Source organism: Sinocyclocheilus grahami, unplaced genomic scaffold (assembly GCF_001515645.1).
Source record: "Sinocyclocheilus grahami isolate Dianchi unplaced genomic scaffold, SAMN03320097.WGS_v1.1 scaffold7.1, whole genome shotgun sequence".
In the NCBI taxonomy this organism is placed as follows: Eukaryota; Metazoa; Chordata; class Actinopteri; order Cypriniformes; family Cyprinidae; genus Sinocyclocheilus; species Sinocyclocheilus grahami.
In genome coordinates, this window is record NW_015505186.1 from 3,347,432 (window position 1) to 3,373,473 (window position 26,042).

A 26,042-nucleotide genomic window follows, 5' to 3' on the forward strand; every position below is an offset into this window, starting at 1 on the left:
TGTGTGTGTATTTCATGAGTTTGCCCATTTCATGAGTTAACACTTTGTGGAGGGTTGCCGAAAAAGTTGTCAATGGGATGGTGCAATTACTTATTAATTATATATAATATTTGCTAAATGAAATTTAGTACTTGTTTCTTGCAAATTTTAGGGTACTGATTGCAAAAATAGTGACTGTTTTGCTCTAGCACTTCACACTTTCTTATAAAATATGGTGCATTTTATGTATCATATATCATCTCGTAATAACCAGAAAAAAGCTGCCATATGTTCCCCTGAGCCAGGTTACAACTATTTGCTCAATTCTGTTAAAGAAGAAAATGCAAAAATGACCCAGATCTTTACTGTATGTAAAGTTTTTCGTTATTTATTATTCATTATTATTCATTAAAAGGAATAACTGAATATATGCATGCACTCCTTTGCAAACTATGTTAAATTATACATTTTAAATACTACTTTTTGACATTTGACTGCTTTTGTTGTTTTGATAAGTTTATTAAAGCTGATACATAAAAAAAACTTCATATTTTTAATATGAAAGTTTTATTTATATTTTTGAACTCAGGATCATCAAATTTACTCATATTAGGCCTTTGATACAAATGAGAAATTGCTTGATGAAATAAAGCTTGTATAGGGAAGTAAATTCTGCTGCTTTTCTATCTTGTCCATCAGTTGGGTGTTGCCCAGAAGCATCAGGGGCAATGGAGGCTGTTGTCAAAGGTGTCGATGTGCATTTAGAAGCCATTTATGTCAGAGGTTGAATGAGATCCATTATAAGATGGTCATGTTGGAACACGCAACTAGATGATACCGAGCCACACTGCCTGTTTGGATGCGGCTTGCTCCGTTACAACTGTGGATGACTAATTAATGCCTCTTTGACAGGTGACACCATTTTATAAGTATCTGTTACTCTTCGGCCAATAGGCTGGCATAATGCATCTACAGTGACCAAGCAAAGATGGAATCCACCTCCATTATTAATTCATGTGGCTCAGGAGTAGTGTTTAAGTAGTGTGTCTCTCTGCACTCCTGCAGTGTTCCGCTGGCCCTGGGGCCATGCTTCAAAGACCCGGCTTGATTACAGCCTCAGGGGCCTTCGTCTCTCGGTAGACGGGTGGAGAAGAAGAACGGCGAAGGAATCCTTTTGAATTTTTATGACTTGGAAAGTGATTAAGAGGTTTTTAGTCCGTCTTCAGGATGGGAGATACATGACACCTATGAATGATGAGCTTGATCGGCAGATGATTGATTTTCCTTTATAAAATCCATCTGCGAAAGGCAGTTTGGAGGATCTTGTGTCTAATTCTCACTTCTGTTAATAGGTACAATTGATCTATAAGATTCGATGACCTTGAGGGTGAAGCAAAAGGACACGTAATTCCCGCTGAGCGTGAGATATAAATGACCTTGTTGCATTTTGATTGATGAGGAACATGTACCTGCGTTGGTGCTTTATCAGGGCAGAGCCGTTTGTCACACAGACAGCCGATTTAAGTTTACGTGGTGGTGCGTGATGAATGAAAAACCTCCTGCTGAAGGTACAGCCACGCATGTGTGCCAGAATAGCGTGTGGGGCAGAGTCCTTCAACTCCTTACCCTTTGCTTAGAGGCAGCTCTGAAGGACTCGAGCAATGGGAGGGACAGAATGAACAGCATTTACCCACAAATCCTTGCCTTTTGGGACATAAGCGGTCCCCTGATGTGAAGCCAATGGGAGTGCATTGTAAACACATGAGCTTTAATCTCCACTGACACATCGCTTCTGTAGGTCACTTTCATTGCTGATACTTACTGCGTGTAAACTTTTCAAGCCTCCAGAGACGTTTCTAGAAACTGGTTGACAGATTCGTGACAAGTCTTACAAGTAAGCTGGAAACTTACCAGGCTTATCTATATCCTCAGAAAAACCTGTCAAAATATAAACCTGCACAGCTCATAGTAATGAAAGGGGTTTCACTGCATATACCTTTTTTGGCATGGTGACAGTCCTTCAAGTGAAGTGAAAATGTTTAAACATTTGACAGGAAAAATTTAATTCTGATATATTAATAATATTTTATGGTATGTCATTCTGGTAATGCATATATTGCTGAAATATGTGACCCTGGACCACAAAAGGTCTTAAGGTGCATGGGTATATTTGTAGATGTAGCCAACAAGACATTGTATGGTTCAAAATTATCGATTTTTCTTTTATGCCAAAAGTAAAGATCATGTTCCATGAAGATATTTTGTATATTTCCTAGCATAAATATATTAAAACTTTTTTTTTGAGATGCCAGATTCTTCAAATAGTTGTATCTCAGCCAAATATTGTCCTATCCTAACAAACCATACATCAATGGAAAGCTTATTTACTCAGCTTTCAGATGTATAATGAATGTATAAATGTATAAAAAATTACCCTTATGACTGGTTTTGTGGTCCAGGGTCACATATAAAGATATGCTAATACTGCTGAAATATGTAGATATCAATAATTTATTGATATAAACTTCAATAAATTAAAATGTATGCAGCAAAAACAACATCAACAACAACAATAATAATAATAAATGATGATGATAATAATGAAATGCTTTGCAACATACTATTTTTACCTTTTTTTTTTTTTTTTTTTTTTTTTTGATGCGTGTACAAATATAAATTTGTGGATATCAATAATTTATTGACAAAATGAAATAAAATATATGCTGCAAATTATTTCCGTAAAATATTAATAATAATAAAAATAATAAAGCTTTGTCACATACATTGTTTTACTTTTTTATTTTTTTACTTTTTTTGATGTATGTATGTGTAAAGTTGTAGAAATTAATAATTTATTGACAGAAAATAAAAAAATGTATGCTGCAAATAATTTCTATATAATAATGATAGATAGATAGATAGATAGATAGATAGATAGATAGATAGATAGATAGATAGATAGATAGATAGATAGATAGATAGATAGATAGATAGATAGATTAAATTAAAATGTATGCAGCAAAAACAACATCAACAACAACAATAATAATAATAAATGATGATGATAATAATGAAATGCTTTGCAACATACTATTTTTTCCTTTTTTTTTTTTTTTGATGCGTGTACAAATATAAATTTGTGGATATCAATAATTTATTGACAAAATGAAATAAAATATATGCTGCAAATTATTTCCGTAAAATATTAATAATAATAAAAATAATAAAGCTTTGTCACATACATTGTTTTACTTTTTTATTTTTTTACTTTTTTTGATGTATGTATGTGTAAAGTTGTAGAAATTAATAATTTATTGACAGAAAATAAAAAAATGTATGCTGCAAATAATTTCTATATAAGATAGATAGATAGATAGATAGATAGATAGATAGATAGATAGATATCGATCGAATTGTAAGGGGTGGTTTATTCCTTTTGTAATCCGATTGAGAGGACAAGTAAACACTTGATCGGATTGAAAACCAAAACTGGAAAGTACTGCGCATGTGCAGTGACGTAGAAATAGCGTAATGACGTATGACACGCAGAACGAGCTATTTTTCCTGGTGAATATAGTGTCATAAATGAGTGTCCAGTCATTTTAAAACTCCCCTTTCACTCGGCGTCTGTGAAGTGGAGCAGGACAACGTCCCACCAGTCCTTGTTTAAGACTCTCATCAACAGACGACTGGTTTTGGGTGCAGGAAGGGGCACTTTTACTGCTTTATAAAGTAAGCAGCACTGCACAACAGTTCATGTGCTGGTCGTCGCCTAAATAGGACCCGAAGTAGATAAATATTACGTGTGCTTTTTAAAAAACAGTATGCAACAACAGCGTGAAACGCTAATATTCATGCAGTGTGCGCATGTCAAAAGAATAAATCCGCTCAGAAGATTGTGACATATAAACGCGCAACCCAATCACTTTATTTAGCGTTCATGTAAACACTACGTTCGGATTCATCAATCAGAATGAATTAATTCCGATGGAAGCAAAAGGTGTCCATGTAAACATACCTAGTGTTAGGGGTGGGAATCTCTAGGCACCTCACGATTCGATTACGATTCAGAGGGCTGCGATGCTATGATAAAATGATTATCGATGCATCTTTTGTTTTAATTCAGATTTTCTTTTTTCTCACTGTCTGACTATTAAAGCAGAGTATCTGGAATGACCCATAATGAATTTACTTCCAAGATTTTATTAATGAAACAAATGGAAGTGATTTGGCAAGTCAACAACAAGGTTACAAAGAACCAACGGGAAATGAAACATGTGCCTGTAGCAGCATACTTGTAGCAAATGAATACAGACTTAAGCATAATATGTAATATGGTTTCTCATATTTGTTGTGTTTCCACAATATTTTAGTTTGGCTTGACAACTTGCATATAGTGTGGCTCTTGTCCAGGGTCTTTCCCCCTCCAGCCAGAAGCCAAAGTGCTTCCATACGCTAGCTTTTAACGCAGATGGTGCCGGTCTGGTTTCACACGCCATCATCATGCATCTGTCACACCTTTACTGCAACCGTCTGCAGCCACTCTAGTCAATGCTTTTGTTTACACCATCCGTGCCGCAGCACGTTTCTGACGCACCGCCTGCAACTGCACAAAACACTTTCACTACGAGAGAAAGCGGCAGCTGCGCAGCGACACCCTTGTTTACATCAAGCCTGCGGGTCAATGTGACAGCTGTAATATTATAATCACAAGGTTTCTTATCTGTGTTGTGGTAATCACGCAGTGTAGACACAGCCTGATAGCAGACGTTCTGGTTGAGCTCAGGTGCTTGGCGTCTCACAGGTCCTCGCAGATGTCCCCGTGTGATTTCCTCATTCTCCGCCAGCCGAGAGGAAGCACCTTGAGTTAATGAGAAATAAAAGCCTCTGTTAATGCTTATCAGAGCAAGCAGAAGAGCCATCCAACCATAATCACCTCCTCCAGGCTCCACCATCCACCCACCAACTCTTTTGTGTGGGTCACGGATCAAAAACAAAAGACACTTTCCTCATTGGAAGAAAACTGATGTTTGCAATTGGACACCTACACCACACATTGGTAACAAAACCTGCAGGCTTTGCAATTACAATGCAGCCCTTTAGAAGTCTCTGAAAGTGACGTTAAGAGATATACTTCTAAGTGAAACTCTCAGTACTGCAAAACAGTGCAGGGTGAATCTTAGACTCTTAAAAATAAAGGGTTCAAAAGGGGGTTTTCACCAGTTTTGGTTCCCCAAAGAACCTTTCAGTGAACTGTTCTTCAAATGACAATTTTTTGTCTTAGTGTGAAGAACATTTTAATAATCTAATAGAAACTTTCCAGAAACTTGTGTGAAATGAAAAAGTTCCATGGATGGTAGAGGTTTTTTGTGGGACCATTGATGCCAATAAATAACCTTTATTTTACGTTTTAAAAGAATAAAAATTAAATACAAAGTACATATATTTATTTTTGTATGCAACCTGGCAAGCAAATATTGAGTCTAATATCGAGTCGCATGTTATGGAAACCCGTTTCCACCACAGATAAAAAAAAAAAGGTAAATTTTTATCTCACAATTCGACTTTTCTTCTCAGAATTGCCAGATTATATAAGTTGAGAGATACAAACTCAGAATTGCCAGGAAAAGTGTGAGACAAACTGCGAGACAAAAATTCACAATTACCTTTTTTTATTTATTTTTTATTCCAGGGTGGAAACCAGCTCCCACAATATTTCAACATAATATTAAAGAAAAAATAAATTATATTTTGCATAAAGTAAATTAAACCTATTTTTAAGGCCATTTTGCACTGTGACATTATTTTCATGACAATTAGTTTTTCTCCTCAAACTCTACCTTATCGTAATATCACACCTAAATGAAATCTTAAGATTACATGAGGTGGCAGATTAGTCACCAATTCCCCAAAACATAAAATAGTTAAAAAAAACTGCTACAAGATTGTGTTGCTGTAAACAAATGAATAATTCAACAATCTGAACCGAATTCACTACTCGTTTTCATTCACTCTACTGAACTGAATTAGTGACCTAATGTAGGGAATAGTGAATGAGGGGATAGGGGGCGATTTCGGACACAGCCCTAGTTTTCCTGTGTTCCCTGATTAGTTCATTAGTTTCCACCCGTGTTGATTAATCTCATTAGTTCCCTGTTTGGATTCTTTTAATGTGTTGCATGAGTGACGTTTGATAATGCACTGGTTTGGTTAAGTGCTCTTATCTGACAATTAAATGAGTCACTCTGGGGTGGATGTTGGAAATTTGCGGAAATGTGTGGTCAGGTTTAATGCAGAGAGTTTGTGGAGAGATTAGGTTGATCTGAAGTGAGCATAATGGAAAATGAGCTATCAGAGGAGCTCACCAAACAGAGCACACTGTTACTACTGATCCAGCAAACAGAAAGCAGGGGTCCGTTTCAGAAAGAGTATGTTAACCCTGAAATGAGGGAAACTCCAGGGTTTTCAATTTCAGAATGGGAGGTTTGTCAAACCCGAGAAAGCAGGGTAAGTCAAGCCCGTTTCTGAGAGAGAGGTAACTTACTCTATGAACCTATCCTGGTCGGGAGCAGGTTTTCTTCGGTAAACCCAGAGTTTATTTTGGTCTCCTCCCCCTTTTTAAAGCGTAAGCTGTGTTTAAATACCTCATTAATTCATTCACGCTGCAAAAATGTTTTTCTTACTGAGTATTATTGTCTTATTTCAAGTACAAATATCTCATTCTTAAGTTAAGATGCATTTTTTATAGATGAAAAATGAATCTTGGGGGAAACAAGTGCATTTTATGTAAAACATGTAAAGTTGTCCGCCATAGGGTAAGAAAAAGAATATTAATGTAAACAGGAACAATAATTTTTAATTTTTTTTATCCCATTGGCAGATAATTTGCAAAATAAGAAAAATGCACTTAAATTAATCCCCCCCCCCCCCCCCCCCCCCCTGGGAAAAAAAATTAAACCCCTTGAATTTTTTACCTTGAATTTTTTTTTTTTATGTAGAAAATGCTTCTTGATTTAAGAATCTTCAAATATTTTGACTGGAAACAAGACAACAAAATTGTAAGTAAGAAAAGTTTATTTATCAAATTTTTTGCAGTGCAGGTATTTATTCATTGCGCATATTTTCATCATGCAGACACCGTCAAAGTGACAAACATGGCATCTCCTTTAATACAGGATACTGTAGATGAGGAGGCTGCATAAATTAGTAGGGGGGGGTTTTTCTCCAATATTCACATGCAGAAAATGTGCATTTTTACCATTTTAAACGGTAGTTTTCTATAAAACATCAGAGATGCAAAACACATTAGTAAGGCCACTGAATGCAGACCGATAATAAAAGCTGTATGGAAAAAACTATGGAATGGAAGGATGCCACATGGAGGGGTAGTATGACGACATATATGCCGTAGCCACCACCACAGCTGCTAAATAAACACAAATTATTCACAATTAATTTGGTCATCTTTATGTCCTACAAATAGGCCTACAAAAGCAAGTTATTTGTTTTTTTTTACTTTTGGATTTTAAAATTATTCCAGTACATGACCATCTCCTCTACATCTGTCAGTGGTGCTGGTGCAGGCTCTTCTTGCTGTCGACTGGTGACAAGTCAGTTGTTAATTTCATAACTCTAATTAAGAAATGTAGGCCTAACAGGTTGGATTAGAGAATATTTAATTATGTGAAAAGAGCATTAGAATATGTGGAAAAAGAAAATAGACACTGAATGATATTTAATGTCAAATGTTTGTAAAGTCATGTAGCCTATACACCCACGAACATTTTATGCTTAAAGCTTTACCTTGATTGAATTGTGTTTTTATACTTCATTTTTAGCTGCTGCCATGTTCTTTTTTTGCCATGGAATACCATTAAAATTAATATTCAATAATTTACAGTTTTCACCTCTGATATTATAACAGTGATTAAGAATTAAATTTACGCATTGACTCAGAATTATGCAGACGTCTTTTTGTCTGTTCTGTTGCCATAGTGAATCGTAATTTCGGAGCTCCATTGATCATGGCCTTTCATAGTCATGATGCACGAGCTAAACTCATGAGTCAACATACTCAGAGTCGACTGAACGAACACAATTTAGCTGTTCTGAAACCGAAAACTCAGAGTTTCCCATCTCAGGGTAAGTAAACTCAGAGTTCAAGTTTAAACTCAGAGTTGGTTGAACATCCTTACTGAAACAGGCCCCTGGTCTCACGCTGCCAATGCACACACTTTAAAGTAATGGGCATAGAACAAACACACGGCTGAGTGACGCAGAAATAATGCTCTTTACAAACAATGCGCATGTGGTGCAAACTCACACACACAAACAATGAAAAAAAGAAAGAAAATGGAAAAAACTACAAATTTCCTTTGACATTCTTAAGGACTGCTTATCCTCTTACCAGAGAGCAGTAAAGACTGCTAAATCCTCTTATTTCTCTGATCTAATTTATAAGCATCATCAGACTCCTAAAGTTCTTTTCAATGTTATAAACTCTGTGTTGACTCCACCTGTTAGCATTATCCAACATCCTACCAATACACTCGGTGACGATTTTCTGCGATACTTTGGTGAAAAAGTCTCTAATCTGAGGGCTCAGATTCAAGACACTGACTATGAAACTCAAACAAGCAGGATATCTGTGACTACCTGGACTACCTTCAATCTGGTTTCTCTTCAATCAGTGAAGGACATAATTGTTAAATTGAAACCTTCCTCTTCTCCATGTGATATAATACACCCTCGCTATGAGACAAATACCGGTAATTGACACAGTGGGACCAGAGCTTGTGTCATTGTTGAATTAATGTTTGTCATCTGGATTTATACCAGAAAGTCTGAAAATGGCCACAGTCTCTCTTATCCTAAAAAAACCTTCACTTGACACTACTGTTTTATCCAATTTTCGGCCAATATCTGTATTACCGTTTATTTCTAAGGTGATGGAAAAAATTGTGTGTTTACAGCTTCAGTCCGTTTAAACAAATAATCAGATTTATGAGACATTCCAGTCTGGGTTCAAATCTTTGCACAGTACTGAAACAGCTCTTATAAAAGTTCTTAATGACGTTTTAATGGCTACAGATTCTGGAGATTCCGTCATTTTAGAAATGCTGGACCTATCTTCAGCTTTTGATACTGTTGATCACGAGATTCTTATCTCTCAATTAGAATATTTTGTAGGCCTGGGAGGTGCTGTTTTAAGTTGGTTTAAATCCTTTTTAACTAATAGAAGATTTAGGGTTAAAATAGGTAATTGTACTTCATCTCTGTGTCTTTCAACATGTGGTGTTCCTCAGGGCTCGATTTTAACTCCTACTCTTTTTCTCTATATTTTCCTCTGGGTTCTGTGTTTAGAAAGCATAGAGTTTCTTTTCATTGTTATGCCGATGATATGCAAATATATTTACCAGTTACTAGGAAAAAAGAAAGTGCTGTAAATACTTTATCTGCTTGTCTTGATGATGTTAAAATAAAAATTTTATTTTCTTAAACACCGATAAAACGGAGGTCATAATTTTGAACTCCTCAGGCCCCAGGCATCAAAATCAATTTGATCTTAAGCACCGAAATTAATTTACTTCCCCTTCAGTGCCGAAATTTGGGTGTAGAGTTTGATAATTCTTTAAAATTCGATAAACATATCAGTTCTGTCATAGGCTCCAGCTTCTTCTACCTTTGGTCCCTTTCTAAAATTAAACCATTTCTTTCTGTAGTTTCCAAGACGATTACGATCTGAGGGTCAAAAACTTCTCTTCCAGATCCCTCGCACTCGTCTAAAGACGAGAGGAAATAGAGCCTTTGAAGTGGCTGGTCCTACTCTCTGGAACAACTTACCATCTCATATTAGAATGGCCTCCACTCTACCGGTGTTTAAATCTTGTCTAAAAACTCATCTTTTTACTTTGGCTTCTTAAATTTATGAATTTTTTTTCATTATAGTCATGTTATGTGTATTTGACATTATGCTATTAATATTTTACTTATTGTATTTGTACAGAGTGTACAGCACTTTGGTCGGCTTTTAGCTGTTTTTAAATGTGCTTTAGAAATAAACTTGAACTTGAACTTAAAAGTAAATCTCATGAAAACAAGTCCAGGTCATAAATTAGATTTTTTTTGCATTACAGTAATGAAAACTTTGTTGGAAATGTGTGAAAATGTTTTTTGTAAAGTCTCCCATGCTCACCAAAGCTGTATTTATTTAATAAAAAATAAAGTATAAATCGTAATTGTCACGTTTATGTTCTGTTTCGGTTTAGATTTCACTGTTTCTGTTCTTCCTGCCGATGACCTAGGCTGTGTCCGAAATCGCCCCCTATACCCTTAAATAGGGCACTTTTTGAGGGAACAGCCATTTTTTTTAATTAATTAATTAATTTAATGATTAATAAACAGCAAGCACAAACTATGCAAAAACGGCATTCGTTCCAGTGCATTCAGTGTCCGAATTCACTACTCGTTTTCATTCACTCTACTGAACTGAATTAGTGACCTAATGTAGGGAATAGTGAATGAGGGGATAGGGGGCGATTTCGGACACAGCCCTAGTTTTCCTGTGTTCCCTGATTAGTTCATTAGTTTCCACCCGTGTTGATTAATCTCATTAGTTCCCTTTGTTTGGTTCTTGCTTATACGCCCTCAGTTCTCCGTTGTGTTATCGTCGTCTCTTGGTTCCTGAGTTGTTTCCAGTCCTATTCCTTGTACACACTGCACGCTGACAGTAATGCTGTAAAATATTATTATAATTTAAAATAACTGTTTTCTATGTAATATACTTGAAATTTATTTTTATTATTAAATTAAATCGTTTAATTTATTCCTGTGATGGCAAAGCTGAATATTCTGCAGCCATTACTACAGTCTTTAGTGTCACATGATCCTTCAGAAATCATTCTAATATGCTGATATGGTGCTTTATTTTTATTAGTTTTTTTGCTTTTATGAAAAAATTTATACATTTTTCAGGATTCTGATTAAGTTTACAAAAACAGTATTTGTTTGAATATTTAATATTTATTATTTTGTAACATTATAAATGTCTTTACTGTCACTTTTGATCAATGTAATGTCTCCTTGCAAACTTTTGAATGGTATCACAATTTCTACTAAATTATTAAAAAGCAAAAACTGTTCTGAACATTGATAATAATTAGAAATATTTTTGAGCATCAAATCAGCATATTAAAATGATTTCTGAAGTCTCAGAAATCAGTAGCCATTACTCTAGTCTTCAGTGCCACATACACTGAAGACTAGAGTAATGGCTACTGAAAGTTCAGCTTTGCCATCACAGGAATAAATCAATAAAAAGCCGCCCAAATGTTCACGGAAAGAAAGAAGGCGTAACTTTTATTCTCGCTGTAATATTGTTTTTGCTGCCGCCATGTTGGGAACACGCAGTGTTTCGTTGTGAAAGCGAAACTACTTTGTTTGGTCTTCCAAAAGAGGACACAACTATAAATCAGTGCTTAAGTTGTATTTAACAACACTGTTCCAGAACAGTTCAACCCAAATATTCGGATGTGTGCAGCACATTTTATGGAGGACTGTTTCCTGATCCTGGGAGAGTAGACTACAATGCCGGCTGTTCTGACTCACAAACTGTAAGTAGGTTTTTATATTTAAAGAATTTGCCACTGACGATTCAAACGCGAGTTCTGAGCAGTGTAGAGTAGCGCTTGTTGTTTGTCATTTCTCCGATCACAAATGCAGACATGGTTTTATGTTTACGCAGCGCGATGCAACGCGGATAAAGACAGTATAAGTCATTATAATCCGTAATTATGCCCCACTGTATGCAACAAATGCCTCTTTTATAATGGGTTTTAATGTTTTTGTCTCGTCGCTCCGGCCGGACAGGGCATCACAATATGGTAAGGGGAGTAACATTTCCGTCACACACTTGAGGTATTCGGCCAATCACAACACACTGGATAGTTGGCCAATCAGAGCACACCTCGCTTTTCAGACCGATGAGCTTTGTAAAAATCGATGCGTTTCAGAAAGGCGGGGCATAGAGGAGAAACAATAATGTACAGTATGTGGAACCTTAAACCGCATAAACACATTTCATTACACCAAATACACAAAATAATGTTATTTTTAGCAACATCATATGACCCCTTTAAAATCTTTTTTTTTTTTTACTGTATTTATCAAATATATGCATCCTAGACATGTATGGGTTAAAGAGAGAGTAATATAAAAATGTAAATGCAATTTTTATTAATATAATATATATTATTTTTTCGGTGTGTGTGGGGTGGGTGGGTGTTCATATCTGTCAAAATTCACACATTTATTCACTGCTGTAAAGCATCTGTCTCTCTTACTTTCTGTCTTAGAACCTGTTACATGAGTGACAGACACTGTGACACTTTGCCAACTGTTACTCCAGACGGGCAGCCACAAGGATAAAGTAATATACCCGGCCAAGTTGCCCATTTGGAACATGATAGCTCATATCTGTTGCACACCTCAAACCGGCTTACCATAGGCTGACAAGTACAATTAGGCCACTTTGTCAGGTGCCCACTGAATAAAATAATCATGGTGCATCACTCGATAACAGCTATCACTTAGGCTATAGCCCTTCTGATGCATGCATTTTTGATTATTACGATGCTGCTTCTCAGTCTAGTGTTGATGTAGACATAGGGTGAAAATTGAAAGCAGAAGGTTAGATTTTAAAGTAAAGTAATCAGTAATACATTTCATGTGGCTAAAGGGTGGAGGATGGCTTACTGTAATGAAATCCCACAAAATTGAATTATCTCCAAGCGTTAAAAGCTACATGCTCCACTTGACTGGAGAAAATGACTGAATGCTGAGTGCTCTCGTTTGAACTTGAGTAACCTTTGGTGGAAAAGGACCTATCCTGTGACTACCATCCTGCTACAGGAGCCAGAAGCTTCAACTTTGTCACCAAAATGAACCCTACTTTTATGTCTCTTTGCACATTGAGTGTTTTTGGAGCTTATTACCGGTCTTTATTTGTTTGTCTGAAATTATTTTATCATTTCATAGGCAACACGGTGCCTGGAGATTTCCTCTCCACTATAAACAATAACCCACAGCAGTTGAAATTGTTCTCCAGAAATACTGTTCAGGGACCAGTTTTAGAATAGACAGTAAAAATTGCAATGGGTTGAAAAAGGTTACCTACCAACAGATTGTACCCCACAGACAGATAGGATGGAGTAACATTAGATCCTGTAGACAGCTGACATTCACAATATAGATTGCAGGGGCCACACTGTGAACAGACACAGCAAATCAAAGATGGCATCACAGAGCATACATGCTGAATTATCTTTTGGACACACAAAACTACAAAGAATTGATATTGTGCTTCTGTGTTAATATTTCATAATGAATTTTTTTCCCATTAGACCAACATTATCAAACTCTGTGATAATGTGAGCAGGGTTAATCCATCCATGTGCAAGGATTAGTAAACTGTATTCATAAATTAATAGTCTTAAGGATTGGTCACCGTAAATATTAAGCATTAAAAAAAATCACTTTTGATCCTGCAACAACATTGTTGTTGGCTGTGCACTTGCAGTACAATGGACAGACAAGAGGGTTTAAAAGCAATGACGCTTGTTTTTTTGTTTTGTACTTTCATTAATTTTTCAGTTTGTTATTTTAGATGTTATTTGGTCTGAATCCTCTTTCTAGGTGAAAGAATTCTTATGTAAGTCCTGTGGGTAGAGTTTGCTCAATGTCAGCAGTGCTTTTAATTGTGTCCTGTCCCGACCTGTCCCTTCCATGTTCATGTGGTCTTATTCTATCCATCACTAATAGTGTTTAGAGTTGAATTAGAATTGATGCGTCACATATCAGTACACTGAAAATAGCAGTCCCTTTACCAATGGGGTAAAGTCACGTGAGAGGAGGCAATTCTTCCATCGAGATATGATTGGATATGACTGGTTATGTTCGGCTGTGATTGGTTCATGCAATAAATCCTGCCTTTTGCATTCGCGAATCAGTCTGAATAAACAATATAATGACATTAATGGGAAGATTAAATAAAGTAAACAGCTCACGCACTTAGATATAACCACTATGTTACATCAAAATAAGACTTAAAATGGCCTGAAAACATGATCTGTGGGAGTTTTTAGTGAGTAATCGGTTTGGTTTAATTTAAAGTAAATCCGTGTCTGTGACCAATATTTACGGAGCTTTGATGACAGATGATCCAAAAAAGAAGTCAAAGTTAAAAGTCAACTATTAAAAAGAATAGCTGAACATAAGTTCACAAATAAAATATATTGCTTAAATTATTACTGCCTTGAGTTAATATTTTGGAATAAATGTAAAATGCTTAAAAACACTAATTTGTTCAGTGCCGATAGCCCTGTGGGCAATGTGCCGACATATAGCATTGTTGCGCTGCGGGCGTCCCGAGTTCGAATCCCGGCTTGTGGACTTTTCCCGATCCCACACCCTCTCTCTCCCCCACATCGTTTCCTGTCACTCACTACACTGTCATATCTAAAAATAAAAAAGTAGCCAAAAAAAAAACCTACCTTGATGAGATTATTTTCTCTTTCTGTAAGTAATGTTTAATTTATTTGATTGAAAAAATAAAACTTTCAGAACTTTGCCTCCTAATTTCAGAACACCATGCACCACACACCAGTGCTTTCTACATACAAAAACACATACTTTAAACGCATATTAGTACAGTAGTTTAACAATATCAGGCAACTATATTAGTTATACATTTCAATAAAAACTTTTACACAGTAGGCCGTAGCCTACAGTTAGATTTGGATATTTCTCAAATATTTTTGTTGGGTTCTTTGACTTTTAATTGAGTAAAATTGAGACAGTACCTATTTTTACACCCCTACTGAACAGTTTTACAGGCAGCATGCTTTATTCTCCCACAGATCGTGTACAGTCCAGTTTAAAGTTTCTAAAATGCTTTGAACACTGTTCACTGGCATGAGGTTCATTCAGTGTCCACTCTGTCCTAACTGCAAAACGACACGGCTCTTTGAATCTCTCTCTCACTGAGGGAAGTGGGCGAGGTTTTGCTCACTTCAGGGATGCTGCTAGACAGCACTAGGTCGCGTTTGTAGTGAAGGCGTCGTCAGGGGAGCTCCAGAAAGAGGAAATGCTGCCGGACTGAACGCTCACTCTCTGGCCACACAGACTGCTTTCCTTGATGGCTCAAACAGATTCCCGAAGCGAAGTGAATCCGAACTATGAAGAGAACGTATTCTGCAATTAAACCTTTGGAATAACATTCGCTTCAGATTAAAATGGAAATGAACAGAAAACAACTTCGTGTTTTATCTCTCACTTTAAAGCGTTATCATTTTAGCGTGGGGCTGATGTGTTTGTTTGTTTTGTCCGCTGAAGCTCATATATGTCACGATACCTACATGCGTTATGACGGATTGGTGAGCTGTGAAGAGATCATGCTACCTCTCGAAGTGCCCAGAAGCACCCAAAAATTAACTTTATACAGATACAACATCTCAGTTTTAACCGAGAGAGCGTTTTCAGCCAATGGGACCGATATGGACTTGCGCGCGCTGTCACTGCAGGACAACAACATACAGGTGATCGAAAGTTGTGCGTTTTGTGGACTCCCACGTCTTGTTTCCTTAGATTTAAGTCACAACCGTTTAAGGGTTGTGTACCCTGGAGCTTTTTATGGCTTGGAACGGCTATGTCATCTTAACCTCAGCAACAACTTAATTACTTCGGGCGCGGGGCACTTACCTGACGCGCTGTCCACGGACAGTTTGTGTAATCTTCAGAGATTGGACCTGTCTGGAAATTGTTTGAAGGTAATTCCTCTTTCTGGGTTTGGCAACCTCAATTTAACCACTTTAATACTGACAAATAATTCCATTACGACATTAGATAAACACAATTTAACAAAACTAAACGAATTCGAGGAAATACATATTTACTTATCACAGAACCCGTTCGACTGTAAATGTGACAAAGTGAAGGAGTTTTATGATTGGCTGAAGAATAGCTCCCAATGCGCAGACGTAACTAGCCTGAAATGCGCGCAACCAGAAAAGAAGAAGAATACACTCTTAAAGGATCTAGAAAAGAGGGACATGGAGTGCCAAAACTTGGATGCCCGTTCTTATGTGCTTCTCGGCATTGTGTTGGCCCTCATTGGAGTTGTGTTCCTCATGGTGCTGTACTTGAACAGAAAAGGCATCAAGAGGTGGCTCAATAACATTAGAGAGGCCTGCCGGGATCAAATGGAGGTGTATCATTACAGATATGAACAGGACTCTGATCCCAGGTTAGCAAACGTTGCTGTTTAAGCGGAACCTGCTGACCTCATCTCCCTGAACTGTTTGATGAAATGCTGCGACAATGAAACTGGAGTCTGTAGCTTTTAAGTCCATGTATGTTAGCTTTAAGACAAGCATACTCTTAAAAGTTCACAAAATAAACTTTCAACAGATATACACTTTTTAAATTAACTTTAAGTTTTGGGAGAATGGATATGAAATTTCAGTAACTCATCTTGCATTCATGGGTGTGTCTCTTTTATTTATTTATTTTTGTCTAATAAAATATGTAATGGGAATGCATCTCCAACCTGTCTGGGACCAGCAATCAAGAGGGCTGGGTTTTGCTGGTTACAAAAGCCATTTAGAGGAATCTGAATGCTAATGGGTAGCTTTCTCCAGGTATTACAGATCTTATTGCAAGCAATAGAACGTAACAACTCATGTTTCAAAACTGTGATGTAAATGGAAGCCTATTGGCTATTTAAAAAAAAGATCCTTAGCTAGAAATTCGTATTTCAATAGGAAAATGCAGAGTAGTAAATAGATTACATTATTATACTTTGCCCATCGCCTATTATAAATCAACTAGCATAATCAATAAAGGTGCAAAATGCTTTTACTTACACATATTTGAGAATCGAGATATTTCATGATATAGTTAACACGTTTGGGAATATTTCAAATAAAAAGGAAAAAAGACAAAAATATAAGCCTATCCACCTGTTTCCGGGGGTCGCTACTGTAAAAAAAGAACATGGTATACCAATGGTATCTTGTGTGCTAATTAGCGAAGAGGATAAGTGTTTTTTTTTTTTCGAGTTTTTTTCCACTGTCGGGCCAGTGCGAGCCAGTGCTTTCAGTAGTAGGCCGGGTGGAGCTAATAGCCTCAGAACTGTAGCACCGAGCCCAAAATCACACTACGTTTCCACCGTCGGGCCAGAAGCTCCGCTTCACTAAAACCCGCCTTTATACGCCTCTCTGGAACAACGACACACAACCCCATAATTTCACCAACAAAGAGAAGTTATCAGAAATAAATCACTGGAACTAGCGAGATTGCAAAACGAACATGATAAAAGCGGCCATTTGTTTGCATGTTTTGTTGTTTTCTTAAAGGGGTCCTATTATGCCTTTTCACTTTAGTGCCCTATTTGAGTTCTAGCCCGTTCTGTTCTTCCTTGTCTGGAATTGTTGATGTCTATCCTTGCTACGTGTGTTTTTCTGTATCCCTGGACATTATTAAAGTCTATAAGTTTGAATTTGACTCTGCGTCTCCTCGTTCCTCGCTCCATGCTCCTCACAGTAGCGAACCGTGACAGAATACCAGACCAAAACAGTAAGCGACGCCCCTTCTCCCCGTGTTTGTTTTTTCGTTTTGAAAGTATTTTGTTTTCCTGTGTGTTTCTCCCCCGCAGCATGGAAGTAGCCGCTCGTTTTATCAACCTAGCCCACAGAGATCTCCCCTTCGTGGAGTATGCGTTGGAGTTCAGCAAAATCAGTGCAAAAACAGCACTGGACGACGCCACACTTAACTGAGCCGTGACAGAAATCCAGACCTAATGTAAACTACTCAGAAATTACACCAACAGCTCGATATCTATATTATTGAAAGAAAGAAAGCAATATGTTTCAGGATTGTTGTTGAAATTATGCTATTATGTGTATGGTTTGTTAGGATATAGGACAATATTTGGCTGAAATACAACTATTTGAAAATCTGGAATCTGGGGGTCATCAGAGGCATTTTCACATCACATGTGAAAATGCCTTAAACGCCTTTAAAGTTGTTTAAAAAAGTTCTTAGCAATATTTCTAATCCAAAATTAAGTTTTGAGATATTTACGGTAGGAAATTTACAAAATATCTTCATGGAACATGATCTTTACTTAATATCCTAATGATTTTTGGCACAAAAGAAAAATCGATAATTTTGACCCATACAATGTATTGTTGCCTATTGGTACAAATACATCCGTGCTACTTATGACTGGTTTTGTGCTTCAGGGTCACATATATCTTCTGAATCATGCAGGATTGTCCTACATTCTATAGAATTTTAAAGTTAAATATGTATACCGTTGCATATGCAATGCCATAAAATAAATCAGTGGGTTGTTTCTAGAGTTTAAAGCTTTTCTCTTTAAATTTTTTTTTTTGTTTTGTTATATGATTTTGCAATTTTTTCATAATGCCACCTTTGCACCTCCCTCTGGGCATTTTTATTGTTGTTACAAAAATGAACACAAAAATAAACAGACTAATTAGTGACACTTAAAGCGATTAGTTACACCATCATTAATCTCACATTGATTAAGTAAAAAGTGCTAATGAATGTCTTTTCTCTAAAGACTATTTAAAAGCAGAGATTCTTTCCAGTTTAATGACACCTCTGGAGGAAAAATTGGCCAATATATTGCCCAAAATGTTCCCAAGTTCACAATCAGGATTCACAGTGATTCAGAACTGTGAAGCAGAAACAAAAACTGTGGTTTGTTATTCACAAACCTCTACAACACGCTTTCATGTATGTGTTAATGATCATTTATACAATAACTGTAATATGTTAAATGTAGATTTTCACTGGTATATTTCTGGTAGATTATCATAAGGGCTTATGACCTCAAATAACACAGGTGTTAAAGTTGATTTGTAAAGCAGAGGCTGTTTGTGACTGTTTCTCGCAGGTATTTGGTTTTTCGCCCACTAAAAGCAAAGCACGCTGCAAGGAAGCTGGGTCGTAAAAAAAGGACAGCCATGCAAAACGACAACAACTCCATTATTCAGCCTGCCGGATTTTACATTGTTGCATTGAGTTCAATGCCTTACAGTAATATCTATGTCATGTTCCTCACTGTGCTTTATGTGATCACAGTAATATGCAATGTCTTTCTGATCTCCATCATTTTCTATGACCACCGTCTGCATGTCCCAAAGTTCATGGCCGTTGGTAATCTGGCTTTGGTTGATATTGTTCTCAGCACCTCTCTTGTGCCTGGCATGATCAAGACTTACATTGTTCTAGATAATTTTGTGCCATTTAAACTGTGCCTTGTGCAAATGTACACTTACTATACCTTTTTATCCCTCGAACCATTTTCCTTGTGTATTCTCTCTTATGACAGGTTCGTTGCAATCTGTTTCCCTTTAAGACAGGACTCTATTAACACAAACACCAGAATGACTTATATAATCAGTGCAGTTTGGTTGTTTTGTTTTGTTATAGCTCTCTATGCGGTTACATCCATCCCAACCCTGTCCTTTTGTGGCTCTCTTGAGGTCCACAGCTATTTTTGCGATTACGCTCCTGTTTTAGTACTTGCTTGTGGTGACACGACAGCCCAGTGGAATTTTGTCACTGTATTAACTATACTCTTTATTACTGTACCTTTGATTTTCATTTTTTTGACCTACATGGGTATACTGACTGCTGTATTCAGAATGAAAAGTAATCAGAGCCGTTTTAAGGCGCTGGCCACATGCACAGAGCACCTCATATTAGTGGCCCTTTTCTTCATTCCTATTGTAATTATCTTCTGTTTTACATTTTTTGGAATTATTTGGAACCCAAGAGTAGGTCTGGTGAGCTTGTCTTTGTCGTCCCTCATCACACCCTGTGTGAATCCCATCCTCTACTCACTGAAAACTAAAGAGATTCGAAGCAGGATTCATTCATTGTTAACCCAGAGACTGTCTGTTCATCCTCTAAAAACTTAATGTACAACATAACTGTGGTTCAAGTGTAATGTGCTGAGATTATTTATAATGTTAACTTGAAGGCTTTCTGTGATGCTTCAATATTACATGTGACAATATTATTTTGTGTTCATATTATTGTTTTTCAATAAAATCTCCAAATCTACATTTGCTCTGATAATTCTGTATGACTTATAAGCTTGTTTCCTCATGGGGACCAAAAAATGTCCCCGCAAAGTCAAAATTTTCTGATACTACTATCCTTGTGGGGACATTTGGACCCCATAATATAGGAAATACCAGGACCACACACACAATTATATAGGAAAATGTCAGACTGAGGTTTAGAAGTTTAAGGAGTGCACAACCACCTACCAGAACACTCACAAAAAGCAACTTCTGAAGCAATTAAACCGCTGTAAAGGTGTATTGTTTTTTTCAATTATGTATTTACTGTTCCCTGACCTTCATGCAATCATTAATTTAATTTCATCACTTGAAGCTATATAATAATAATAATAATAATAAACTTAGAACTTATTCATGAAATTAAATTCATGACAATAATGCACAATATTTCACACACTAATATTCAGAAATAGTCAGCATACTGTGTAGTATGCTAGTATTTAATTCCAAATACACCTGCATTGAGCCTTACACAAACACCACTGCTTTTTTGTCAGCACTTGAGTATTTATTAGATTTGTTTATACTTTATGCATCTCCTTTTTGCTTGTTTATTTGTTTGGTTTTGTAAATCATTACTTTGGTCTGTTATGAAATGCATGTGTTTGTCTTGACAAGAGGCAAAAGCAGCTTCCCAACAAGATATTTGAAAGTTTTCACATACTGAAGGCTGTTGTCAGTTTGCTGTCTAACTGGAGCTTCAAAGCAAAATCCAGGTGGCAGACGATGATGCACTTGATACATTTAGTGCAAAATCTGATTAATATTCATATCTGATTTTAATCTCGCCATACATCGCTGCATCAATCAGTTAGGCCTATAGGAGATGAGCTCATCTTGATCTGATGAAAATGATCACTGTGAATGAACAAATAAAAACTAAATCTATGGTGACCTCAGTTGACCTCTTAAATTCCAGATCCTCTTCCTGTTAATGATTGGGGCCTCTCATTCCCATTTAAGTTCTGAGAGTATAATTGGAGTTTGGGAAGATCAATTAACTCGCTCTGAGGACGAACAATGTCGTGTTTGCATTGTGTCTCCTCTAAGGTCCACTGGATCCTACACAGTAGGTGTCCAATAATATGTCTGCTTTTTTTTCTAAATTTTACATTTCTAAGTCCAAACAATGGTCTTTCAGTCCAAATCACTTATACAGTGGAAACTGAAATGAATGAAGTCCTGATTATGTGTTATCAAAGCTAATTAAAGGGATAGTTCACCTAAAAATGAAAATTCTGTCATCATTTATTCATCCTCTATTTGTTCCAAACCTATATTAGTTTCTTTCCTCTGTTGAATACAAGAGACAATATTTTGAAGAATGTTGGTAACCAAACAGTTGACAGTCACAATTGACATTCTTAAAAAAATAATAATAATTAAAAAATAAAAACATTATTTAGGATTTGGACACTTAATTATTATGTATTGCAATTGTATCCAGTCTCTCTCTCCCACTAACACATACATGCACACATACATTCCATAGGCATAATGGTTTTTATACTGCACAAACTGTATATTCTATTGCCCTACACCTAAACCTACCCCTTACAGAAAACATTCTGCATTTTTTGGAGATTTTGTCAGGTTTAGCTCACTTTTGGGTACACATTTGTCCCCAAAATATATTGTTAAGTAGGTACACACACACACACACACACACACACACACTTATTTCAGACTAAGGTTCAGAAGTTTCACTCCCAAAGCGCAGTTCCTGACGCAAAGGACTTAAGCATTTAAAAAGCTGTAAGTGTATAATTTTTTACTAATGATTACTTTCCCCCGTCCTTCCTATGCACACGTACAAATATTAATTTAATCTCATCACATAAAGCTGTATTATAGGATTTCAAAACCGTTAGAATATAGCACATACTTCCTTTATGGACCTTCTTGTTCTTCGTGAGATTAAATTCATGACAATGGTCTTGTTTTTTGGGCAGTTTATATTGCCTATACTGCAGTTGAAGTTCGAAAGCCTTTAGCCGTATGGGTTTAGAACAAGGTGAGTAAATATTCATATGAATATTCATATATTCAGAATATTCATTTTTAGATGACCTAACCCTTTAACATCTACTTTGGAATTGATTTTTTTTTATTGTGCTTGCAGAAATTAAAATGTTTGCAAATTTGTAAACAATCAATGTATTTATTATGTTAGGAAAATCTGGACACAGTAGCAAGCCTTATAACTAGCTAGTGAACAGTACTTTCCCTGTGCATCATGGCTAATAGAAACTATGTTCTTTGATAACAGTGCAACGTTAATGTACAATAAGGAACACGCACTTACTTTTGCAGTACATGCTGTGTGGCATATAGTATCTATTTCATTCCAAATATTGAGCCTTATTCAAACGCCACTTTTTTTCTCCCTTTTCTTTTTCCTACATTTAGGTATTTTTATTTGTTTGTTTTTTTATACCTTATACATCACATTTTGCTCATTATGTATGCATGTATGTATTAAATATGTCTAGGTCTGTTTTTGTGAATTATTACTTTGGCCTATTACGTGTGTTGAATGTGGATGTCACTTGAACAAACCAATTTCATCAGCAATCGTGCGGCAAAAGCAGATATAAACAAAATATATTTGAAGGTTTTCACTGATATTGAAGCCTGTTGTTAGTTTGCTGTCTACCTGGAGCTTCTATCAAAGCAAAGTCCAGGTGGCAGACGATGATACAATTAATACATTTGATGGAACATCTCATTAATATTCTCATCTGATTTTAATCTCGCAATACATTGCTGCAGCCATCTCTCAATATTTCCATAATCATCATAAGAGATGAGCTCATCCCCAGCTGACGAAAATTATGTTTGTTAATGAACAAATAAATACCAAATTTAGCATGGCCATTTTTTCTGTAAGTTCTGAAAATATTATGAAGTGTTTTTGACTTTGGGAAGATCACTTAACTTGCTCAGGGGATGAAGATTGTTGTGTTTACATTGAGTCTCTTCTAAGGTCATTAAACCTAACCCTCATGAAATGAGAGCAGCCTGGGGCTAATTAGAGCAGAAATCATTCACACAGACTAGACTTGATTTGTTTGTGTCTCAGAACTGCTTTAATAAGACAGACAAATTATTCACTTTGTCAGTGATATCTTAATTCACCTATTTACACTTCTTTCCCCCTGTATGAAAATCAATAGTCACAATGTTTAAACTGTTCGCTGGCTGATTTGTTTAGAAAGTCAACCTAATACATGCTACTTAAGACAACAATCAATAATAAATCATAAATATGAAAAATGTAGAAAAATATCTCGACTGAATTCACTAGAGGTCGTGGCTTTAGCAAATAAGCGCTTCCGCCTATTGCAATTGTCTGATACAACACCACCATCTAGTGAGGGACAAGTGTAATTACATTCACTGTCATCTTTACGGCAATGGATTCGGACTCTTAAAAATGTTACACATTTCCTGTTCGTGATATGAAATGTTCCCGACTAGACAAGTTATGAAACCTTCCCGAAGCTCTTGAAATCTTAAACTGCAAAGGCAAGTTTATTTATATATCAAACCTTTAAGAGTTTTGCTACACAGGCTCGAGCGTGAAAGGAAATCGAATACATACGAGGGGTTTGTTTTTTTTACAGCTTTTTACTCGTATTGTTTTTAGATACTAACGTCGTTATGTATTGTAACACATTTCAAATTATAATTATAAATTCTAAGGATGACATCGACTCCTCCATCCCCTCACAACCGGAGCAGGAGTGAGGATGAGGATGATCCAGTGGATGGGATGATCTCCAGGACAGGCTGTGCTGAGCTGCACTATGCTCTGCAGGACTGTATGGCTGAGCAGCAGGACTGGAGGAAGTGTCAGACTGAGGTTCAGAAGTTTAAGGAGTGCATGACCACCTACCAGAACACTCGCAAAGAGCAGCTCCTGAAGCAGAGGACTTCTGCCACACAATCTGCTTGATGCAGAGGCCTCTGAGACAGTGCTGCTCAATAAAACATCCATCATATTTACTTAACAAAAGGCATAGTGTCAAGAATTTCTGTCAAGCACAGAAATGTCATGAAAATTTTTCATGTATGTTTAATGTAAATATTTATTGGACAATCAGAATAAAAAAGGCAAACAGAAGCATTTTCTTTAGTCTCAGACTTTGTACATGTTAATACAAAAATGAACTCAGAATTTGAAAAAAAAAATGAAATATTACTTTTCATAATTAATTGAATATGGGTTTGCTGAACACTCATAAAACAGTTTCACTGGCTTCTTGCTCTTAGGTTTTAAAGAAGTTTGCCCTACTTTCACTCTATATTCTATATCCACATAAACAGAAGAAATATTTTATAGTATAGGATGTATGAAATCCTTACATAACATTTAATTTAGCACTAAAATTAAGAGAATTAAGTATGTGAGCGGACCATTTTAAAAAGTTTTTTTTTTCAGCATTTATATTTATTCCTCCCCTTTTATATAATCATGAATTTAATCTCGTTACATAAAGCTACAGTACTGTATGTTTTTAAGAGAGTTTAAGTTCGCCGTGATATATTTTATTCATGGTATTTGCTGGAGCTTGGCAGAGTTAACAACCGTCCACTTTTGGTTTCAGTGAAAAAGGCCAATGTTTTTATTTGAGCACTGTGTTAAATTCTAATCAAACCTGAGAAATTATTTCACACATCAGTCCAGCTAATCCTGTTCAACTGGACCTTTCTAAAATTACCAATTAAAGCTAAACAAAAGTTTAGTTCTATCATCAGCCCTGATATTACTCCAGCTCAGAGCGTTCTCTGTTTAAGCACTGTTGATCTTCACTTCATCACCAAAATGAAGTTTCAGGAGCTTCTTAGCTTCAGCATAACCCTTCCTATCCATCTATTCCTACCCTTCGCAAGCTCCTTTGACTGGCCAGAAGTGAATTGTTCCAGATACTAAAGTCTGTCCCTACTATTCTCGTTTTTTGTTTTATCCTCATTGATGATACTGATGAACTGTGAAAACTGCGAGACTTGTGACTTTTATGGACACATTCGAAGCACTATTGTTTGGCTCAATAAGTGTTTGTGGATCCTTTTGTACCTTTTTCCACATCTACCATTCACTCATACATTTCTCAGATGTTGCCATTTTAGGCTCAAACCAGTCAATACGCTAATTTTCCCTGAATTTCATCAGGTAGTTGTTCCTGCAACTTATGAGCAGTCTTAAATTCTCCAAGTGCCATATAAAATGCTTCCACACTTTTATTTATTTATTGATTCTACATCACCACCATCAACAAGCAATGCTTCCATTTCATTCATCCTTCATGTGCACACAGCAAGATTTGCACTACGTAGAGAACTGAGCGAGGCAATGCTTTGTTCAACATTTTCATCTTCATCAGCCATGCTTGACACAAACAAATACAGTCAAGTGTCCAGATAGCCATAGGATCAACAGGCCACAATATGTACATTAGCATTAGCTTCTTGCATCATGCTCATATCTTTGGTCAAAGCCAAAATTCTCAACAGCAGCACTTGAAAATAAATTCCCCCATGGTTACTCACAAATTGGATGAATTGCAGAATCCTTTGAAAGCTGTTGATCCACTGAAGGCCTGTTCATTTCAAATGTAGGCCTTGATTAGGCCTACCACATGCCTACCACATGCCTGCATCCCTCTTCTTGGGAGTTTTTTGATTAAATGCAATGGCTTGCTTTACTCTGTAGACACTTCAGTGTGGGACACTACAAACCTGTTTGAGCAAGTTTGCATTTATTGGAACAAAAGATAAAGTGGAAACTTAAAGACAAACTGTGATTCAAAGTAAGCAGTGTGGGTCAACTACCAACTGCCACATCACATCCTGTTTAAGATAGCTGCCTACAAGAAATGCCAA

At 36.5% G+C, this 26,042-nt stretch overlaps 3 protein-coding genes and 1 long non-coding RNA gene across 7 annotated transcripts; 3 read left to right on the top strand and 1 right to left on the bottom strand.

The window, feature by feature from the left end:
- Window positions 1-4,210: 4,210 nt before the first annotated feature.
- LOC107589902 (uncharacterized) lies at window positions 4,211-26,012 on the bottom strand. 2 transcript variants are annotated; one of them, XR_001609717.1, is made up of 3 exons: window positions 25,710-26,012; window positions 13,154-13,243; window positions 4,211-4,840 (listed from the first exon to the last, which is right to left on the bottom strand). It is a non-coding gene; the product is annotated as an uncharacterized lncRNA (long non-coding RNA). The 2 variants fall into 2 exon arrangements; XR_001609718.1 differs by lacking the exon at window positions 25,710-26,012 and adding an exon at window positions 15,047-15,204.
- On the top strand, window positions 15,337-16,514 carry LOC107589860 (trophoblast glycoprotein-like). Its single transcript, XM_016278432.1, has one exon. The coding sequence runs from the start codon at window positions 15,342-15,344 to the stop codon at window positions 16,299-16,301; it is 960 nt and encodes a 319-aa protein (XP_016133918.1). The 5' UTR covers window positions 15,337-15,341; the 3' UTR covers window positions 16,302-16,514.
- On the top strand, window positions 19,014-19,988 carry LOC107589868 (olfactory receptor 10A4-like). The gene has a single exon (XM_016278443.1). It carries the CDS (start codon window positions 19,029-19,031, stop codon window positions 19,986-19,988), a length of 960 nt encoding a protein of 319 aa, XP_016133929.1. The 5' UTR covers window positions 19,014-19,028.
- Window positions 23,594-24,274, top strand: coa4 (cytochrome c oxidase assembly factor 4 homolog). Of its 3 annotated transcripts, none has more exons than XM_016278454.1 (2): window positions 23,594-23,684; window positions 23,862-24,274. In XM_016278454.1, exon 2 carries the CDS (start codon window positions 23,863-23,865, stop codon window positions 24,112-24,114), a length of 252 nt encoding a protein of 83 aa, XP_016133940.1. In that variant the 5' UTR covers window positions 23,594-23,684; window position 23,862; the 3' UTR covers window positions 24,115-24,274. The 3 variants fall into 3 exon arrangements, with proteins under 3 accessions (XP_016133940.1, XP_016133948.1, XP_016133955.1); XM_016278462.1 differs by having other exon boundaries at window positions 23,599-23,684; window positions 23,856-24,274; XM_016278469.1 differs by lacking the exon at window positions 23,594-23,684 and adding an exon at window positions 23,690-23,765.
- Window positions 26,013-26,042: the final 30 nt, after the last annotated feature.

What these genes read in the sequence shown, in the direction of transcription:
- LOC107589860 (XM_016278432.1), top strand. Translation starts at nt 15,342, where the DNA reads ATGTGTTTGTTTGTTTTGTCCGCTGAAGCTCATATATGTCACGATACC.
- LOC107589868 (XM_016278443.1), top strand. Translation starts at nt 19,029, where the DNA reads ATGCAAAACGACAACAACTCCATTATTCAGCCTGCCGGATTTTACATT.
- coa4 (XM_016278454.1), top strand. Translation starts at nt 23,863, where the DNA reads ATGACATCGACTCCTCCATCCCCTCACAACCGGAGCAGGAGTGAGGAT.